This window comes from Lates calcarifer, linkage group LG5, assembly GCF_001640805.2.
Source record: "Lates calcarifer isolate ASB-BC8 linkage group LG5, TLL_Latcal_v3, whole genome shotgun sequence".
Classification (NCBI taxonomy): Eukaryota; Metazoa; Chordata; class Actinopteri; family Centropomidae; genus Lates; species Lates calcarifer.
Window position 1 is genome coordinate 433,513 of NC_066837.1, and position 14,317 is coordinate 447,829.

General features: G+C 42.7%; 2 protein-coding genes across 5 annotated transcripts in view; one reads left to right on the forward strand and one right to left on the reverse strand.

The window, feature by feature from the left end:
- LOC108882285 (NLR family CARD domain-containing protein 3) overlaps positions 1–14,317 on the reverse strand; it is a 14,904-nt gene continuing 587 nt past the window's right edge. The window contains exons 1-9 of one of the 4 annotated variants that reach the window (XM_051070932.1): positions 9,678–9,827; positions 8,846–8,951; positions 8,354–8,636; positions 8,023–8,127; positions 4,084–5,932; positions 3,632–3,805; positions 3,342–3,515; positions 2,959–3,005; positions 1–1,068 (exon numbers count right to left, since the gene is read on the reverse strand). In XM_051070932.1, the coding sequence (XP_050926889.1) occupies positions 518–1,068; positions 2,959–3,005; positions 3,342–3,515; positions 3,632–3,805; positions 4,084–5,932; positions 8,023–8,127; positions 8,354–8,627 (3,174 nt within the window). In that variant the 5' untranslated portion in view covers positions 8,628–8,636; positions 8,846–8,951; positions 9,678–9,827 and the 3' untranslated portion in view covers positions 1–517. Of the gene's footprint in view, positions 1,069–2,958; positions 3,006–3,341; positions 3,516–3,631; positions 3,806–4,083; positions 5,933–8,022; positions 8,128–8,353; positions 8,705–8,845; positions 8,952–9,677; positions 9,831–14,317 lie in introns of those variants that run through there. The other 3 variants (XM_051070931.1, XM_051070934.1, XM_051070933.1) reach the window with 3 other exon arrangements.
- LOC108882273 (NLR family CARD domain-containing protein 3-like) overlaps positions 12,860–14,317 on the forward strand; it is an 18,473-nt gene continuing 17,015 nt past the window's right edge. Inside the window, exon 1 of the mRNA XM_051070916.1 lies at positions 12,860–13,005. The gene's annotated coding sequence lies outside the window, so the exon portion shown is untranslated. The remainder of the gene's footprint in view (positions 13,006–14,317) is intronic.

The following is a 14,317-nucleotide window of genomic DNA, read 5'->3' on the forward strand; positions in this document are numbered from 1 at the left end:
TTTCATTCAAACTAAAGGTTTAATACACATCTGTTCTGCATTAAAGTTAAAGTTAAAGTTTTACATTTTCTCACATTATACAAAATGTTTCCACTTAATTCATTTAATCTAATTTTCAGACATTTGAATCTGAAGTTATCAGAGAAACAAGCTGAGCAAATGTCAGCAGCAGCCTCTCCAGGACAATCTTTAACATAATTTATTCAGTGTTTAATCAGATTTAATCACTTGTGCTTCACATTATAAACAGCAACACGTTTCAGAAATCCAGAAAAAATTCAATCCAATCCAATAAAATTTTACAGAAAAGAAACTGTGACAACATAGGTGTGATGGAGACAAACTCAGTGAAATTTAAAGACAAATCCCTCGCTGTTAAAATGGCCCCAAGGACGATACTCAACCTTCAGACAACTCAGTCTCTGAGGAAATTTCTCAATAAAGTAGCTCAAATAAAAGAGTTACTCTGCAGCAGAGGAGCTGGATGATGAACCCAAACCCATGTGTGAGTGTTTCTCTACAGAGAACACAGAGATACTGAAGAACCATATGATAACAACCAGAACCCAGGATGCAGAGGTTCAGTGAAGGTGGTGTTGAAGGTGTGGAGGTGGATCAGAGAGTCAGAGGAGACTTTGTAGAAGGACAGAGAGCCAGCAGGACAGTCCACATACACTGCTACTCTGTTAGGGACAGAGGAGGAGGAGGAGGAGGAGGAGGAGGGGAGGTCTATCCTTGTGTTACTGTGACAGACAGAGTAACCATCATTATCAGAGCATCTCAGACTCCAGGACTGATTATTCACTCCAAACCTGCAGTCTTTACTGGCTCCTCCTCTGATGATTCCTTTGTAAGTCACTGCTATATGAACCTCTCCTCTCCACTCAACCTCCCAGTAACAGCGACCAGTCAGACCAGTTCTACACAGCAGCTGAAGCCAGTAGTTACATCTGTCTGGATGATCAGGGTATGGCTGATCCTCTGTCACTGCTGTCACCTTCCTGTTGTTGTCAGACAGTTTGAGTTTTCTGTTCATTGTGTTTGTGTCCAGTTCCAGTTCACAGGAATCTGATGGAGAGAACAAGACACAACACAGCTGCAGTTTATCATCTAACACATCTGATGGGTTTATTTGTTGATTCACCAACAGGCTGGTAATTAAATAATGCAGATTAACACTCCTTATTTAGAGGGGACATACTATGCTTTTTTGTGATTTTGAAGTTCAGAGACTCTGTCTACAAGAACAAAAACTGTACTTGATTTAAATTTGTGTCAAAACTTAGACACCTCAGCTTGAATTCATTTCAGGGAAAGGGGTGAAGTCACAGGGAGACAAATCCAGAGAGTAGGGCAGGTGGGTTATTACAGCACTATTTAGAGCACCCAAATGCTATCTCATCACAGTTCAAGTCGTTTGCACTGAGTGTCCTCCCTCAGACATCTCAGAATGATGCCGTTTAACTCAGTGTTGTCAATCTGACTCTGGGGGGCAAATTCACAGTGCAAAACCCAGTGAATGTCAAAAACAATGAAGAGCATGCACTTTCCGCAATCTGGGAAATCTGCAGTTTGGTCTCTGGGTTGTAGTTGTGGACCCAACTGATCATCAAGGCTGATCATCCTGGGCCTGTTGACAGACATCCTTACAGACTTCAACATGGTGCTGCTAATGCTCGGGAGTAAGGTGCTTGGCATGCACCACAAATGTGCACCTGAAATCTGTAACAAAAATGCATGTAACACATGTCCAGATGTTGATCACATGATGTAATGTGGAAAAACTGACTCACTGAAGTTCACTGTTCATTGACAGTAGAAGCAGTCTCTGAACTTTCTGATTGCACTGTTATGATATCAAATGTCTATGTTAAACATCCAAGTCCAAAAGTCGAGGCGCACATAAATAAATTGCTCCCTGGGTGGTCATGTTGCTAATTTCTCCCCGATCAGACTTCGCTTGCACATGTGGTTACTGTGGTGTCACAGTAGGAACACAGCTAGAGCTAATGCAGAGGACCGGAAATACAGTATATACAGTCGGTGGTTGTGATCTAATAATACATCTGTAGTCAGTGCCTGGACACACACATAACTACGAAAGCAGAAACACAACCTATTCCTGCCTGATTTGTACCACGCATATGTGAACACAACACTTGACAGCAGACACTGTGTTCCATTTTACACAGACTCTGTAAAAACTTTAGACCCTTTATATCTCTAAAATAAGTCTGTTGCTATCCCTCTGCTAACAGCGAAAAATAACAGGACTACAGAGCTAACACTTAGCTAATGCATCACCAATTTCACAAGCTAGCTGTACCAACTGGGGATCACTGGTGTTCTCACAACCATACAGTTTGTTTAATCAACCAGGGATTACCTGAGGATTTGCCACAGACAGGTGCACAGAATAAATCAAATGTTAACAGTGCTTAACTGATATATGTTTACTGACACACAACAGTTGACCTAATTACACCATACTCCATCACTATACGAGCCAGAGAATGAAATCTTCATTGCAGTTATTGTTTATTAGATTAAATTACTTGTGAGAATTAAAATGACATATCAGGCAGTGTCGTAAAAGTGTCGTAAAAGAGTTTCAATTCTGGACATGAGCAGAACAGATTGTGCTTCAAGGTATGGATTGGGCACTGGCAAGCGGTTCCTGTTCAGTCCTGTGGGAGTCGAACAATTAGAACAGACTGGCTGTACCTTTAAGGGGGGCCTTAAAAAGACCGTTTCAGAGGACTGCAGAAATGGACAGTATGAAATAAAATATTGTTTTGGAACATGCAAACAGTTTCTAATAGACCCCTGAAATAAAAATCTGAGCTGGAAAATGAGCATAATATGTCCCCTTAAAATTACTTTAACATGTGCAGCCTACATAGAAAAACAGAACAGCAAATTCACAATTGCAGTTATTTAAAGAGAACACACACTTACACTTCCTCAGACCAGGTTTCAGCCTCTGCTTTCCACCATATTCCAGCCTGGTGGAAGAAACAAAGTCAGAATGAACCTTCAGAAGCTTCTTCATCAGAGATCTTTATCAACCTTCATACACAAACTGAAAGATTAAGAAGGTAAAAAGATTATTTGTAGTCCATCTATTCAAACATGAGGTGAGAGTGTTTTGTCAATTTCTGTATCTGAGATGAAAGACAAACTTTAATAAGTTTGCATTGTGGTTTATAACAAGATCAATGAGAGTTCACATCATTTACTGTCTTCACTGTTACCAGCAGTGCGGCTGGTACATACTGTGAACCAAAAGCTTGTCACTGTGACAGGAAAACAGTCTGTGAGCTCTGGTTGTCTGTTCATACCTGAGAGTGTCCAGTCTCCAGTCTGGATCCTCCAGTCCAGCAGACAGCAGCTTCACTCCTGAGTTTCCTGGATGATTGTAGCTCAGGTCCAGCTCTCTCAGATGGGAGGGGTTGGATCTCAGAGCTGAGGCCAGAGAGGAGCAGCCTTCCTCTGTGACCTGACAGCCTGACAACCTGAAAACACACAGAACAACACAGAATTTGTTTTGTGTGACAAAAAAATTATCTGTATGTCCTGTATGATCAGGAAGATTTTTATTTCATTTCATTACGAAAAGATAAATCTTGACCTGAGAGACTCCAGTGAACAGTGTGGACTCTTCAGTCCAACAGACAGTAGCTTCACTCCTGAATCCTTCAGGTCATTGTTACTCAGGTCCAGATCTCTCAGACTAGAGGACTGGGAACTGAGAACTGAGGACAGAGCTTCACAGCTTCTCTCTGAGAGGTTACAACCACTCACTCTGAAGGAGAGTTAGTGACAAAGACAAACACTGAAACAGTTTCCATTATCTACAAAGTAAAAACAACACAGACTTTTAGACTTGCCTTTTTTGGAGTTACAAAGTGCTCATTATGATCTCAGACAACTAAGAAGAGTTTAGTTGAGCAGTGATTTCATGAACTTATTACACTGAATGATTATAGTCACATTTCTTGTATCAGAATAATTGACACATATATATTTTAGTTGTCAGTAAGATCAGTTCAGAACAGTATCTGCAGTTATCAGTGCACCTACAGAGCTTTGTTGGAGGCTTTGACCACTGGCAGCAGCCTCAGAAGAGCCTCCTCTGAAGCAGAGTATTTCTTCAGGTCAAACACGTCCAGATCTTTTTCTGATGACAGTAAGATGAAGCCCAGAGCTGACCATTGAGCAGGAGACAGTTTATCTGTGGAGAGACGTCCTGAACTCAGGGACTGTTGGATCTCCTCCACTAGAGAACGATCATTCAGTTCATTCAGACAGTGGAACAGGTTGATGTTTTTCTCTGGAGACAGATTCTTACTGAGCTTCTTCTTGATGTACTGGACTGTTTCCTGATTGGTCTGTGAGCTACTGTCTGTCCTATTTAGGAGGTCCTGTAGTTTGTCCTGATTGGTCTGCAGTGAAAGACCCAGGAGGAAGCGAAGGAACAAGTCCATCTGTCCGTTTGGACTCTGTAAGGCCTTGTCGATGGCAGTCCTGTGGATCTTTGTTGAAGATGTTTTGCTTAAAAGCAGTCGTATATTTCGGAGTGATGGTCGTGGTGAAAGCATCACATTTTTGTTTCTGTTAATCAGTGATTCCTCCACATAAACAGCAGCCAGAAACTCCTGAACGCTCAGATGCACAAAGCTGAACATCTTGTCTTTCTCTTTCCTTCCTCGCTCTTCTTTAAAGATCTCTGTGAACACTCCTGAGCACACTGAGGCTTCACTGAAATCAATGCCACTCTCTGTCAGATCTTTCTGGTAGAAGATCAGGTTGCCCTTTTCCAGCTGATGAAAAGCCAGTTTTGATAATGACTTCATGTGCTGAAGGCACTTTTCTGGGCCGTACTTCTCTTTTGTCCGACCGATCTGAAACACCAGGAATTCGGTGTACATCTCAGTCAGGGTCTTGGGCAGCTCTCCTCCCTCTCTGGTTTTCAACACATCCTCCAGAACTGTAGCAGTGATCCAGCAGAAGACTGGGATGTGGCACATGATGTGGAGGCTTCGTGAGGTCTTGATGTGGGAGATGATCCTGCTGGCCTGATCCTCATCTCTGAACCTCTTCCTGAAGTACTCCTCCTTCTGTGGGTCAGTGAACCCTCTGACCTCCGTCACCATGTTGACAAACTCTCGAGGGATCTGATTGGCTGCTGCAGGTCGTGTGGTTATCCAGATGCGAGCAGAGCGTAGCAGTTTCCCATTGATGAGTTTCCTCAGCAGGACATCTGCTGTAGTTGACTTTGTTACATCAATAGAGTGAAGATCATTGACATTAAGGTTCAGATGAAGGCGGCTCTCATCCAGTCCATCAAACACAAACAGAAGTTTGAATTTGCTCTTGTCATAGTTGGTGTTTCCTGATGACTGTAGAGTCTGAAAGATGAAATTAAGAGCTTCCTCTTTGATGTCTATAGTTTCTGGGATACATTCATGAATGAGCTCTGCCAAACGAAACTTTTCTCCCTTCAGTGAATTCAGCTGACGTAAGGTGAAGGGGAAAATGAGATGAACGTCTTGATTGGTTCTTTTTTCAGCCCAGTCCAACACAAACTTGTGCACAAGGAACGTTTTTCCAATTCCTGCAATTCCATTGGTCAGCACTGTTTTTATGGGTCTGTATTCTCCAGAGGGGTGTTTGAACATGTCACTGGGTTTAACTGGTTTCTCTGTCTCTGCTGGTTTCCCTGGTTTCTCAATCTGTCTGACCTCATGCTGTGTGTTGATATGGACGTCAGTCCCAGCTGTGATGTACAGCTCTGTGTAGATATCAACCAGACGCTCTTTATCTTCTGCCCACCCTTCTTGTGCACACATGAACTTGTCCTGGAAGTTTGATTGAAGCATCTGTTGGTAATATTTGATGGGATGTGGCTCTGGTACTGGAACCATCACATCTGTGTCCAACATGAGGAGAAAAAGTCAGAGTGTGAGGTGTATGTCTACAGATGCCTCTTTTCTTGTTTCTAGAAGAAGTAAACACTAGATTTTTGTGTTGAGTAATTAAGAATGATCTGCAACACATCACATCCTAAAACACTGAAGCTGATGGTGAGAAGATGTTTCCTGCATTTACTTAAACAAGGGTTTATAACTTTAGGCAAAGCAAACTGGAAATTATTCCAGCAATCATATCCTGATATTCAGGTGTAGAGGAGCTTGTAGGCAGCAAGCAGCCTGGTGGTCCTCAGAGTCCATGACATCCTGGTAACTGGACATGAAGTCTTTAGCCTTCTGCAGAATCTAGGGACAGTATTAGAGAGACTCTCCACTGCAGAGAGAAAGATGTATCTTTAAAGAACCACAGGTGGTCTGCCTTCAGAATCAGTCACATGGGAATTAATGCTTAGGAGGTTAAAGCTACTGTGAACCACACAGGTCAGGTCTTTCTCTGGCTTGATTAACTGTTACCATCTATTCTTACCCAACATTTACCCACAGCTGCTGAGGAAGGGAGCCCCATGGTGATGTGATAAAAGCCAGAGTCTCCAGTCTGACCAACTGTTAATGCACTAAGACGACACAAAGTCTCTCTACTTGTCCTGTCCTGCATCACCCTCTGGGGTTGGAGAGGTGTCATCCCTCTGGTTTCCTGATGGTACAGATGAACCAGTTGGGTACATCACACTCACTGTCATTATCTGAACAAGGTTATTCACAGCTTAAGAAAGAGGCTCTGGCTGTGGTTTTTGGCCTTAGAGAACTTGACAAACACTGTAGTATTGTAACAGATCATAAACCACTGCTGGGTCTCTTGGGGGAGAATCAATGCATCTTACAACTTACAGCTGCATTGATTCTGGCAGGTTATGGATCCATCCTGGAATAATGGTCCTGCAGATGCACTGAGCAGACTCCCACTGCCAGCCAGGCTCATAACCACTGCATGTGAAGGGGAGGTGGTAATGTTCATGATGCATATGAATGACACACCTCTCAAGTGAAGTAAACACAGGTCTGGACTCACTGTGACCACACTCTGTTTAGAGCGCACAAGTAGATACTGCAGGGCACCTGGATCTCAGAGTGTAAGGACTCAGACATGCAGTGAAATTAACCCACAAACACAACAACTGATGACTGAGGAACTTGATGAAGCTGTAGAGTGAAGGCACTGGCCTGCAGCTTCGTGTGGTGACCACACATGGATGCAGATTTAAAAGTGAGACAATGTCATTTATGTCAAAACAACCAAGTCCTCCCAGCAGCACCATTACTTCTGTGGGAGTGGACCAACCAACCACAGATGAGACATCATGAGGACTTTTGTCGTCCTGTATTGGAGAAGATGTTTCTGATTGTCACTGATGCTTCCTCTAAGTGAAATGAAGCTCAAAAGCTCAAAGTGGTCTAGGTTTCTGCTATCCAGTTTCCACAAGGGAGTCATCCCAAAGGGATCAATAAAGTCCGTCTAAGTCTAAGTCAACCCCTCAGACCACCACTGGAGCCACACCTGCTGAGCTGCTAATGAACTGGACCATAAGGACCCAGTTGGACCTGGTGTGTCCTTCACCAACTGGGAAGGTTGAATGGAACCAGGCCAATCCAAAACAGCCTCATGACAGCCACTTCCTGTTTAACAAGAGAACATCTGGAGTCTCAGCTCCACAGGAGCCAAGACCCCCTGAGCCAGAGACACCAGTACTGGGGCCGTTCAGTCTTGGACCTTTGGAACAGGGATCTGAAATAGAAGTATGTGATCCAGTCAGAGTTAGGAAAGAGACTACCCACTACAGACTATAGACTACAGACTACCCAGTCCAAGCACAGCCTTCAGCTGGTGATCACTGAGCAGCTCTGATGGAGCAGCTGGGAGGAGCAACAGTTTGAGCTCAGTGAGGAGTAAACATGTTGGAAACAGGAGGAGTTAGAAGTGATGAACAGCTGCTGCAGGAGAGGTGGACGCTGCCTGTGACTCTTCAACTTACTAACACATCATTTCTACACTTAGAAACTCCCTTTAGTGTTTCAGGGCTTCCATACCTACCAGAGAACACAGCAGCTTTACCTTCAGTCTGAGGAAGAGGAGGCTGAGTCTGAGAGGAGGAAGGTCCTCTGTTCTCTGAAGTCTCCCCAACATCACTGACATCCACTGACAGAGAGAGAGATGAGGATGTCTGTTATATTCTCCACTTATTACTTTCATCATGAATATTAAAACAGCTTGTTTCTCCTCACAGATCTACAGTCTGGATGCAGGACAGGATCAATCCAGCACCAGTCAAACTGACAGAAGCTGCACTTGATAAAAACTGTGGCTGTGTTTAATGCATTTGTCAGACTGGAGCCACATCCTGTTTTTCTCTTGTGTGACTGACCTTCTGGTCCTGAGCTGCTGTCAGACAAACTCTGCACCAGGTCGTTCCTGTTGATCTTCTCTAAAAGCTTCCTGGTCACCTCCACAGCTCCAGGAAGTCTGTACGTCTGCACCATCAGGTCCACAGTTTTTAACCTGTCTGCTGTCTCCAGGTCTCTCTTTCTGATGCTCAGGAAGCCTTGCAGGCTGTCAGGCTGCTGCAGGAACCACTTGAATTTACTGAATTCCTCATCTCCCAGATCTTCCAGAGTGTTCAAGAGGTCCTCTGGTGTCATCACGGCTCCCTGATAAAGTCAGAGGAGATTGTCAGCAGTTAAGTCACAGGTGTGTTGTTGGTTTCTGCTTTTCTCATCTGTTTGGCATCAAATTAAAAAGATCAGTCATTTACTTCAAAAACTAATTCTCAGTTTTCAGTTTGAAATATCTTAAAATATAGTTCCTGTCCATCAGCATTCCTCAGTTTGACTCTCACAGATCAGCAGTTATTTCTGACCTTTGACCTCTGTGAAGCTGAAGCTGGGCTCCACAGGTTTAAATGGTGTCATGGTCACATAGTTGTTGTTGTCTTATTGAATGTGTGGTTGGGAAATGTCCAGTATCTAGAGGGAGGGTGACGTGTTCAGGAGCTGAGTGGTTATGACGACATAAAACTACAAGTTCCTCATTTTGTTTCCTGTCACTGAGCTGCACCAACATCACAGGAGCTGAGACAGAGAGTTAGTGGGAAACATCAGGTTCTGACAGTCAGATGAGTTTTCAGATTAATATTCATTCATATTTAAACCTCTGTTTTCTGGATTATTATATACTTGCTTTACAGTTTTCCTTCAGAGAGGACGGCTTAGTTTGTTTATAGGTCAGAGTGATTTAAAGAGTCAACAAAGGAAACTATTCCACTTACAGATAACATTACAGTTTGAATACTGAATTTTTCCCACACTTGAATGAATGTTTGAATTTGGAATAAACAGTAACATCTCTACTGCTCTGCTTCACTAACGTAAGTCTCTGGGTGATGGAGCACCAAGTATTCACCCAACACTAAATATCAGTGAGCTGTGAGCTGGCAGTGATGTACTGTTTATCTGTTATCTCCATGTTTTTACTGCTGAGGAAGTCCAGAGGTCTGGATTCAGCCACTGACATCAGTTTGACCTGATGGACTCCTCAGACTGTACAGGAGGATTTGAACTCTATAGGACTTCATACTCTCACCTCAACACGTCAGACAGGTGGGTTAATGCTGACGAGGTCCACCCCTCCCTCAAACAGTCAGCAGTCAATTCTGTCAGTCAACAAGAGCTAGAAATGGATTGAACACTCACACAGGAAGAGGAGCTGAAGTCTTGGTGACTGTTGATTCTCCTTCAGACTGAGACAGTTGAATCTGTGGAGTCTTTATGATCCGACGAGCAGGAGGAGGATCTGAGGACGACAACATCAACACTGATCAACTCCTCCTCACTGACACTAACAGGAAATCTGTTTTCATATTTCCTCATGTAAGAGAAGAAGAATGTGATTGGTTCAAAGTAAACCAGTATGTTGTGTAATTACAGAAAGTTTCTCTGTTGTCACTGTCTGTCTCTGTGACTCTTCACTTCTCTATTCAATTCAATTCAATTCAATTCAATTTTATTTATATAGCACCATATCACAACAAAAGTCATCTCAAGGCACTTTTCATATAGAGCAGGTCTAGACCGTACTCTTTAAAATAGGTATTTACAGAGAGAGACCCAAGAGATCCACCGTGAGCAAGCATGGTCTGGTCATGGTTTGTCTCTGCTGACAAAGTCTATTAAAGATCATTCAGTCAGATGATTTCACCTTCTTTATTTCATCTTTGTGTTTGAGTTTGAATCATTTTGGATCTGAATGATAGAAATGTGTCTCAATCAGAACAGAAGCTCAATGTGTTTTATACAATAATATATTTCTACAGTCAAACTCTGTGATCAGACCTTAATGAAGCTGTTTGTGTTGTTGTTAAACTGAGTCTATAGGTTCCACTGTAATGAGCAGAGAACATGTATCTGTGTGGTGATCAGGCCACACTGTCTGAATGTGATCAGCTCAGGTTGTGTTTGTGTTGAACAGGACAGAGACATGATGCTGATCCACTACCTGCTCTTCCTCTCTCCTCTTCATCACCTTCTGTCTTCCTCTTTCTCTCAGTCTCCTCATCTTGTCCTTTTATATAGTATAGTAACATACAGACATCCATCTCCTCCTCCTTCTCCTCCTCCATCTCCTCCTCTGTCTCTAACAGAGTAGCAGTGTATGTGGACTGTCCTGCTGGCTCTCTGTCCTTCTACAGAGTCTCCTCTGACTCTCTGATCCACCTCCACACCTTCAACACCACCTTCACTGGACCTCTGTATCCTGGGTTTGGGTTCCTCTGGTCTGGTTCCTCAGTGTCTCTGTGTTGAGTGTATCAGAGTCTCCTCCTGTCAGAGAAACTTTCTCTCTGTTGAACAGATAATTCAGTCTGTTCATGTCTGTCTCTTTCACTCACACATTTTTACAGTGCATCCAATGGATGTCAGTTTATTTTTGAATGCATCTCTGATTGTGATCGTTTTATTGTATATGTCCTGTGTCATCCATTGGTGCATATCCTTAATTAAATTTTTTCAATAGTGTATCTCCTTATTATCTTTGTTAGTGTCATTTTTTAACAGTGCATCCTCACTTTCCTCAGACACATTTTTTTTTACAGTGTAGGTTCGGTGTAGTTTCTTTTTATTTTAACAGTCCATCTTTCTCTGTGAGTTTTTACAGTGCAGCAGCGTCACCGTGACGTCATCAATACTGATCAGAACATATTGATGATGATGATCAGTGTGAATCCTGTTGGACACAGATCAGAGTAATGTAGTGTTGTAGTGACTCAGTGTGACCACTGGAGGGCAGTAAATACTCTGATGATTCCTCCATCAATCAGTTTCCAAAGATCAATATCAGTATTGACCTCAGTATTTATAGCAGTTTAATAATGTGTGTGTTCACATATAGAGAGTCATGATCAGACTGATGAACATTAGAGCTAAAATAATGCAGTGAATGTGTCATAATGTCAGTGTGAATCTCAGTATTATTGTCAGTGCTGTATGTGGAGAGTTGTAGTTCCTGACAGTGACCACTGGAGGGCAGTGATGAGGAGAGTTTCTCTGTGAGTCTCTGTGTCTTTAACAGTCCAGTTTGTATTGAAGACATCAGTGTTGGTCTCAGTGTGGTTAACAGCAGTCATTAGTCCAATTCTAACAACAACATTTAGTCTTTTTATCTTTTCTAAACACTTGATGCCACCTGTGTTCATGAGACTGACATCATGCAGTTTACCTGTTCACCACCAGATGGCGACACCTCCTCCTCATCAACAGTCACCGTCCTTTCCAGTTGAATGGAGATTTGAATCAGGACTTTTCACTGAAGCTGTTTGAACACACTGCAGGAGTTTGTTTCTTTCTGAACGTTTGTGTCTTTAAAAAAGTCAAACTACATCTGAACATGTTAGAAAACTTTCAACTCTGAGCGATGAGTTAACTCCGCCCACCTCCACCACGACCACACCTGACACCTGACGGACACAGTCACCTGTCTGGACGTTTCCTGTTTGAAGTTTAGTTTCACTTTTACCGATCATCGTGACGCAGTTTGTTTTCTCCGTCTGAAGGTGATGTAGCTGTTTTTAATGTTTGATTTGTGAACACCTGTCGTTACCTGACGCTCCAGTTAATCTAATGTGACTCTAATGTGACTGTAATATGATTCTACTGTTACTCTAATCTTACTGTAACTGAATAAAGGGAGGAGGACAGAAAGACTCCTCTCCGCCATGTTGTGTGTCTACAGTGTGTATGAGTAGTTGTGTGTGTGGAGTCAGAGTCAGTTGCTGGTCAGTAGTTGAACACTGAGTCGTTGTTACTGTGGAGCTCCACTCACTGAATCAGCCTGTGGAGGAGGCGGAGATGAGCCGCTGCTCTCCCGCTGTCTGAGCCACTAAAGTCGGTCTGAGCTCCTGAGTTTTTTCTGCTTCACCAGGTTCACAGTGAAATATTTGACTGTTGTTTTTTTCACAGTTGAAAAAAAGTTGAAACCAACAGCACCAGAAAACATCAAAGTACTACTTGTACTAATGAGTCATTGTGTAGGAGGAGTACTTCGACTCTTCAGACTTGAAGTACATGTTACTGATAATACTTGTGCAGGACTGTTGACTTGTTGAAGCTGCAGTGATGTTTCTCTTCATTGTGATGTGTTGAAATGCTTTTCTTGTGTTTGTTTTTGGCTCAGCAGGAACTATGAGGAACAACTGAGTGAGTGTTGTTATCTTGGAGCTTTGAGGTGAAATAAATTAACATGAAGAGTTTTTAAAAGGTAAATGTGGACAATAATTCCATGTGTGTTGAACAGGTTTGATGGAGACTCATCAACACTCTGATCTCACAAACTACAATCAATGAAACCAGTCACAGTCTTCTTATTGTGAAACTCTGCTCCTGTTCCAGCCCCTCCTACCTGTCCTGCCTCCATCACAGGTGGAGTCTGAGTCAGTCCAGGTAACAGCTCACCTGTGTCATATCTTTTCTCTGCAGGTGTGGAGTGGAGAGTTTTCTTCTTCAGCTCTTTGGACTGTTTGAATCAAGTGTAAGTTTCTTTGTTTGATCCTTTCAGTTTGTCTTTAGTGACTTCAGTCTTTGTTTCTGTCTGGATGATGTTTGGAGCAGTGGTTTGCTTCTTATTCCATTACCATCAATGAAGAGTCAAAGTCCTTCACAGTTAATGGAGACATTAGATCCATTAGAGCTCAGCTGATCAATGATCAATAATAATGAAAAGATTCAAACAGCAGCAGAGTGTTGGTGAGTTCACACTGGGAGTCATGAGGAGGTTTAATGTCTTAATCACACGTCAGCATCTGAACTTTAGTCTGACTGAGACTCAGTCCGACCAGTCAGACTGGATATTTTTACAGTGAAGAGACGACACTCCTTTTATCCACAGACAGCAGAGAGCTGCAGAGCGATGAAGTCCAGGGGAAAAGCTGAGAAAGTGGAGCTGTTGATTGGTTTGATTTCTCAACGTTAAAGGGACGTGGTTTTCTCTGGTTTGTGGGAAATGTTGACAGTGACATCAGCAGTTATTTTAGCTGCAGAAACTGGTTGATTCTGAATGTTTTATAGTTGATGGAGTTTCTTTGGTTTGAAACAGTCGTTGTCTCAAACAGAAACACAGAAACAGGTGTCCCTGTTGTTCCGTCCCTGTGGTTCTTCTTGTGCTGCAGGTGTTGGGTAGAGGCTCGACAGCTGAATGAGCCACACCTGGGCCAGGTGTGTGCTGCTGCTAAATAACCCTCATTCAGGAATCTGGCTGTGGCTGGAGATGGTTCCTGTTCCCGGCCGACCTGGTGGCTGTGGTTGTGTTTTTGGTGAGGTTGATTCATTGAATCTTTTGGAGATAAAATCTGATTTTCTTTAAATGCCAACTGTTGCCGTCTCCCTTCCTGCTCACAGTTGTTGAGCTGGGCTGTGACATGTAGTTATAAATCTTAGATCTTCCTGTTCTCACAGTGGAAATGTTTGTTGACCACATCAAGTGTTATTTTTCAGAACATTCAGTCTTCCTGTTGTTTGATTCTCTGTGATAATAGAATCAGGGAGATTTTTCATGATGAGTCATATGATCATCTTCAGTCTGTGGAGTTTTCACAGAGCAGCTAGTCAGCTCCCTCTAGTGGTGCTTTCTATTTATTGCTGCTCTGAAACTCTCTCAGTCCGTCAGCAGCTTCACAGCATGTTGACAGTCTGAACAGCAGCAGCTTCACACTTTTCTCTTTCACACTGTTGTTTTGAACAGGTTTTACTTTGATCTGCTGAGATCACACATGAAAAAATACAGACACTGATTTATAAATGAAAGAACCATCGATCATTTTATTACTGATTGATTTAAGTCATTT